The sequence below is a fragment of the Lipotes vexillifer genome, unplaced genomic scaffold (assembly GCF_000442215.2).
Source record: "Lipotes vexillifer unplaced genomic scaffold, Lipotes_vexillifer_v1.1 scaffold184, whole genome shotgun sequence".
Taxonomy (NCBI): Eukaryota; Metazoa; Chordata; class Mammalia; order Artiodactyla; family Lipotidae; genus Lipotes; species Lipotes vexillifer.
In genome coordinates, this window is record NW_006783561.1 from 1,533,697 (window position 1) to 1,540,491 (window position 6,795).

The window sequence follows — 6,795 nt, forward strand, 5'->3', positions numbered from 1 at the left end:
AAGCACAGACAAGGGGTTCCCTGGGCTGATGGGACAAATGACCTTAGGAGCAATGGGAGCTCTGCACCAATCCTCTCTGCTCCAGACCAACAAAAGCTGGACAGTAGGAATCACATTGCTCTTTGTACCACAACTTGTCTGGGAAAAAAGAGAATGTGAAGATCAGGAAGTTGGGTGATCAGGCTGCACTTGGCACATAGAGGGGCTCAGTAAACAGTCCGCTGAATCAGTGAACAAAGCTGCTGGGAGAAAACTTGTGCCTTGGGGCAGCCAGTGCTGCAGCTCTCAGCCAGCTGTCTCCCCTTTTTATTTTTATTTAAAAAAAATTTATTTTTGGCTGCGTTGGGTTTTCACTGCTGCACGCAGGCTTTCTCTAGTTGTGGTGAGCAGGGGCTACTCTTCGTTGCGGTGCACGGGCTTCTCACTGCGGTGGCTTCTCTTGCTGTGGAGCACGGGCTCTAGGCACGCGGGCTTCAGTAGTTGTGGTGCATGGGCTCAGTAGTTGTGCTTGCAGGCTCTAGAGCCCAGGCTCAGTACTTGTGGCGCACGGGCATGTGGGAGCTTCCCAGACCAGGGCTCGAACCCGTGTCCCCTGCACTGGCAGGCGGATTCTTAACCACTGCGTCATCAGGGATGTCCTGCCCCGCCTTTTTAGTCCGAGTCCCTGGTGCTCAACCACAGCTCCACAGACCAGCCCCAGAGCATTCGCTGCCCCTTCTGGTGCTACAAACATCACCTTCTAACTGGGACTGTGAAGTCAGGGAGACCTCCTGACGCAGGTGGGTCAAGATCCAAAGGGCATAAAGAAGATGTGGCACATATATACAATGGAATATTACTCAGCCATAAAAAGAAACGAAATTGAGTTATTTGTAGTGAGGTGGATAAACCCAGAGTCTGTCATACAGAGTGAAGTAAGTCAGAAAGAGAAAAACAAATACTGTATGCTAACACATATATATGGAATCTAAAAACAAAACAAAAAAATGGTTCTGAAGAACCTAGAGGCAGGACAGGAATAAAGACACAGACGTAGAGAATGGACTTGAGGACACCGGGAGGGGGAATCGTAAGCTGGGATGAAGTAAGAGAGTGGCATGGACATATATATACTACCAAATGTAAAACCGATAGCTAGTGGGAAGCAGCTGCACAGCACAGGGAGATCAGCTCGGTGCTTTGGAACCACCTAGAGGGGTGGGATAGGGAGGCGGGGAGGGAGATGCAAGAGGGAGGGGATATGGGGATATATGTATAGGTGTAGCTGATTCACTTTGTTATACAGTAGAAACTAACACACCATTGTAAAGCAATTATACTCCAATAAAGATGTTAAAAGATACAAAGGGCAAGATCCAAAGCCTGACCCAGGGCTATCACACTATGCGCCCCCGAGAGCACGCTGGGACAGGAGAGGAAGTGGTCAAGCCACTGTTGCCAATGACCAGACACTGTTCTTGTACTTGGGGAGCGGGAGGGCAGGTGATAAAACACAGTGTTTCTAGGTACAACACATGGTGTTGCATCTTTATTCTACATCTGATCACAGCAAATCTCACACAGCCAGACTGCAGCCAGGCAGAGTGCCACGTGGCGACAGGCAGCCAGAAGAAAGGAAGACCATCTCTTCTGTTGCAAACACTCTGGACAGAAAGCACAGCCTTCTCGCTAGCCTACCCAGAGGCACTGAGGTCACATTCCCATCTCCAGGCCCCAGGGACATCTCTAAAGGGTGACTCCCACTTGGAGCTTTCAAAATCCAGGGCACCTCCAGGAACCAGTCCTGGTTCCAACAAATCATTCTGAGTCCAGGCTCTCCCACTGACTGCTGCATCTGCACCTGGCGTCATGGCAGCTTGAGAGCTAGAAAGGGGCCTCAGGCTGGACCACAGAGCAGCCCAGGGGGTCCCAGGGCTCAGGGCCGTTGATCTTTTCTGCGGAGCTGGTGTCCCACCTGGGAGCCCCGCTGGGCAGCTCTCACCAGGCCTTTGAACTGTCCCTGCAGCTTCACCTTCTTCCTGCAGGGACAAGGATCAGAAGGGTCACATCTCGCCGAGAAAAGGCAGCCCCCCTTCCCATAACATCAAAGGGTGGTGTCCCCACCCCAGCACCAGCAGGAACAGGGGAGAAGGGGCGCTGCCAGGTGGTGGGCAGCACGTGATCTGCGCAGACCACACCCATCATGTTTAAAAGAGTGGTTCAAGTCAAGGATACTTGAAGGTGCGTGCGAAAAAGTAAAAATAAAAAACCGGGACCCCTGGTGGCGCAGTGGTTAGAATCCGCCTGCCAATGCAGGGGACACGGGTTCGAGCCCTGGACCGGGAAGATCCCACATGCTGCGGAGCAACTAAGCCCGTGCGCCACAACTACTGAGTCTATGCTCTAGAGCCCGTGAGCCACAACTACTGAGGCCCGTGCACCTAGAGCCCGTGCTCCGCAACAAGAGAAGCCCGTGCACCGCAACAAGAGAAGCCCGTGCACCGCAATGAAAAGTAGCCCCCGCTCACCACAACTAGAGAAAGCCCATGCACAGCAACAAAAGACCCAATGCAGCCAAAAATAAATAAGTAAAATTAATTAATAAAAAAACGGAAGAGACTTGAGCAATCGAGTGGAGAGTGAAACGAGCACGGCCCTCACCCCCGACCCTGCACACGCCGTACCTGCGGTTGAGCTTGGTTTTACTGAGAGGGATGTAGATGTAGGGGTCGAGCCGACCTTTCTTCTTCATGTCACCCTTTGCTTTCTGATCACCCAGAGAAACAGAGTCAGCCAGGAGGGTGGGCTTCTCTTTCCACCCTTACCCCTGACCTGACAGGCTGCATCCTCCCTTCCCTTCATTCTCTGCCTCAGGTGGTGCCAAAAAGCTTCTGCAGCCCTGGACAGCCATCCAACAAAGGCCTGGACTTCAGGTGCTAACAAGACCTCTGTGTGCCCCTCAGTGTGGCCTCAGGCTGGCTCCACAAAGGTGCCTCTCCAGGGCAGTGATGGGCACAGCTGCCCCGCACTTCCCCAGAGACTCTGCCAGGAGAGTCCTTGCCCCACCGGCAGCTCTTACCTTGGCCTTGTATTCGGCCCCGGGGGTAGCCTTCTTGGCCACAGGGCGATGGATGCCAGAGCCTCCCGCTAGAGGGGGAACACAGAGGCCATGAGTCAGGCAAGGCCAGGGCAATCGGGCAGCCTTCTCCCCGGAGAGCTGCTGGGGAGATGAGTCACAGCCAGGACCGAATGGCTGTCCCCAACCAACAAAGGACAAAGACCTTCCTCGAGAAGGGACTGTCCAACGACTGGACAATTAGACCACTGAGCTCCTCAGACTGACCTGAATCCAGAGACCTACCGGTGACCTCTGGAAACATATATCCTCGACTAACATAAAATACCTCACCCTCTCCAAACTAAATCTGCTTCATTTGTTCTGGGGAAAAGAACATAGGCTTTGAAGCCAGACAGACTGGGGTTCAACTCCCAGCTCTAACCGTAGGCAAGGCTCTTAACTTTCTGGAGCCTCTTAAGCTCATCTGTAAAATGAGGCACTAAGGCTTGATCTCATTCAGGCTTCACACCGAAACTGTGAGTTAGAAAGTCAGCTCTTATCCCATCGTACAGATGTGAAAACTGCGGCTTCGAGAGATCGAAGTGCTTCCAAGGCCAGTGTTATTTCCAGCCCGGACTTCCACACAGTCATGGATGGAATCACATAGTGCCGACTAGGGAGGGCTGTCTTAGATGACCCAGATGAATCTCCTTTAAAGGTGAGAAACTAGAAGGTCAGAGAGGCAGCGTGACCAGGCCAAGGTCACACAGCTAAGAGCAGCTGGCCAAGCAGCCCTGAACCCAGGCCTCCTGCTGCATCGTGTGGCACTACTGCTTCTGCACCACACCGTCTCAGAGCAGAGGAGGTGAGCTGGGCCCTGGCCTGGGGGACCACAGAACGAGAAGGAGCCCTGAGGCGCTCCAGCTGGGTGAGGATGCCGTGGGGCTCCGAGAGCATACCTGCTACTGGGATCAGGGACCTCCCGCAGGAGCCCCTGGACCTCCAGATGCAGAGCAAGAGCTCTGCTTCGAGGGCCTGGGGGCAGGGGCCCTGCAGGGGCTGCCTTGGGGGAAAGGAGGCAAAGGTGAGGCAACAGAGGCCTCTCCTGGCTTTGGGCAGCCACCTTGGTACCTCTAGCAGCTATTCTGGGGAAAGGAACAGCCTGGGAGCCCAGAAACAACTGTACAGGGGAATTCCCTGGGCAGCCCTCCCAACTGCCACCCTCAACATAGGTCAAATCTGGCCTGACTCAAAGCCAGAAAAGAGAGGCAGACATCTCCCAGGAGAAGGGCGGGCTGTAAAAGCCTCAGGAAAGCCTGGGTGGGTGGGGAAGAGATGGGGCTCAGGGGCTCCCCAGAAGGGCTGGGGGTTCTGCGCACAGATCTCCTAACCCCCAGGCTCTCCCTCACCCACAGACCCCCTTGGTCCCCAGCCCAGTCTTATGGGACATATCAGCCAATCTTTGCTGGTGCCAACTGAGTACAACCAGGCCATGCAACCTCTTGGCCCTGCCTGCAACACACCCTGCCTAGTGCAGGTGACAGGGAACCTGCTGCAAGAGAGGAGAGAGGAAGCCTCACCTTGGTACTGAGGGGGCATCTCCAGCTCCTCACTGTCAGCCTCTTTCTGCTTGAGCTTCTGGTGCTTTTTCTATAAAGAGGTAACAAGCAAAGTTCATAAACAAGAGGACATGATGATACTCACTAATGGTAGCCGCAAAAGGAATCGAAACCTGCATTAGTTGAAAAGGTTCTCTGCCAAGCACTCGATCCCCCATATAAATGAGGACACAAAAGCTCAGAAAGGGCAAGTAACGAGGCAAGGCCACACTGCTCGGCAGCAGAGGCGCGGCTTCCAGCCCAGGTCCTCACGGCAGAGCTCATGTCGGCTGCTCCACTGCTAGGCCTCTCCACACTGAGCTCCCCCAACAGGGCTACAGCTGCCCGGCTGGGCACCTCGACCTCAGTTTAGCCCAGCCTTCCTATCGGGGATGAGGTCCTCAGCCTCCTTGGGGAGGACAGCTTTACCGGTACTTCGTCTCACATGATCTCCACTGCACCCTCCCCATTAGTCAGACTCACTGATCACGAGGCAAATGCTACCTGCCAGGCACTGTGCTGGGAGCTCCAAGAGGGAGAGGTGGGCCTGACAGCAGCCCAGCCCACCAGGAGATCTGAGCCTGGAAACTGACAACCAGGCAAGGCAGAGGGCTGTTGCGTGGGGAGACCTGAGCTCGCAGGGCTGGCTGCCCCACAGTGTCTCTCCCACACTGCCCGGGATGCCTGTTCAAACTACAGATTCCTGAGGCTAAAGCTCCCCAGGAACCCAAGGCACCTGAGGGGCATTCACTGGCTTAGGGGCCAGACAGAAGAGAAGGTGTGCCATGTAAAGGGAATGAGGCTGCAGCACACACAAGTGTGTCTGGGGAACCAGGACATCCAGTTTTGTTAGCTGAGACCCAGCAGAAGGGGCTCCTCGTGGAGAAACAGAAACCGGCTGGAAATGTGGTTTTGGCCACATCATGGAGGTGATGGCTCAGTTTGTTCTTGGTTTAGCTGGCACCTGGCAACAGTTCTGCCCACTGGCAACTGCAGCTGTCAGTTGCACCCTGGCATTTTATGCTCCCATGACTGAGGGCAGAGGAGTAAGACTAAGCAACTGTTATGCAAAAAAGCCCCCAGGGAGGGCTTCCCTGGTGGTGCAGTGGTTGAGAGTCTGCCTGCCGATGCAGGGGACATGGGTTCGTGCCCCGGTCCGGGAAGATCCCACATGCCACGGAGCGGCTGGGCCCGTGAGCCATGGCCGCTGAGCCTGTGCGTCCGGAGCCTGTGCGTCTGGAGCCTGTGCTCTGCAATAGGAGAGGCCACGACAGTGAGAGGCCCACGTACCGCAAAAAAAAAAAAAAAAAAAAAATAGCCCCCAGGGATCCCAATGGCAGGTGATGGATGCCATGAGACAACCGGGAGCGTGGCCACCCTGGGACCCTCTCGGCGCCGTGAGACAAGGTGCCCCAGCCCTGCTCTGCTGACCTGGGGGCCATCCTTCCACAGCCGCAGTCAGTTCCCCTGGCCAGGAACAAGGGTAGGCTGCAGAGGGACTGCAAAGCCCCCTGTGAGGATGTGCTCAAGGAATCAGGCAGGCTTCGGCCAGAAAAAGATTTCCAGGAAAAATGTAATAATGATGATGATGATGACAACGATGAACAACCACCACTTCCTTAGTGTCACTAAGTGCCATATGCTTTACATAGAAGCTGGGATTTGAGTTCAGTCTGGGCCCGGACACATGCACTTTAACAACCCCTGTGGCCTCAGGCAGGCTGCGGATGATAACGAGTCCCCACCTCCTGGGAGGATTAGTGAGGTGACACATGGGGCCCTTGGCACTCCAGTGGTGGGTGCCCCTCCCCCAAGTGGAGCCGGCCCCTGGCAACATGCAGGCCGGCTGTTGCCCCTGCTGCCTGCACAGCACATGCCCTCGGTGGAGAGACAAGGGACCGTCTCTTTCTTCCTTCAGCTGGACAATACAGCCAACACCGAAGGAGGCACTGGGTGCTTCAGAGGGAGCCAAGCCCTCTCCACGCCCCACAGAGGGGTCAGCCGTGACATTGCATGCCCCGGGCTGCCTGCTGTGTGCCACCCTGAGGCTCCACTGAGCAGTGAGGAAGCAGGGCAAGTGAGTGTGTGGGAGCGTGGAGACGGCTAGAAGCCATGAGGCCCAAGGTTTAGGTCTAAGGGCCCCAGCCCTCCAGCAGCAGG

At 55.3% G+C, this 6,795-nt stretch overlaps 1 protein-coding gene across 4 annotated transcripts in view; it reads right to left on the reverse strand.

The window, feature by feature from the left end:
- Positions 1-1,500: 1,500 nt before the first annotated feature.
- The window catches only part of RRP12 (ribosomal RNA processing 12 homolog), a 27,897-nt gene continuing 22,602 nt past the window's right edge, over positions 1,501-6,795 (reverse strand). For 2 of the 4 annotated variants that reach the window (XM_007456202.1, XM_007456203.1), the window contains 4 exons: positions 4,618-4,687; positions 3,059-3,126; positions 2,664-2,746; positions 1,528-2,018 (listed from right to left, as the gene is read on the reverse strand). In XM_007456202.1, the coding sequence (XP_007456264.1) occupies positions 1,916-2,018; positions 2,664-2,746; positions 3,059-3,126; positions 4,618-4,687 (324 nt within the window). In that variant the 3' untranslated portion in view covers positions 1,528-1,915. Of the gene's footprint in view, positions 2,019-2,663; positions 2,747-3,058; positions 3,127-4,617; positions 4,688-6,795 lie in introns of all 4 variants that reach the window. The other 2 variants (XM_007456201.1, XM_007456200.1) reach the window with 2 other exon arrangements.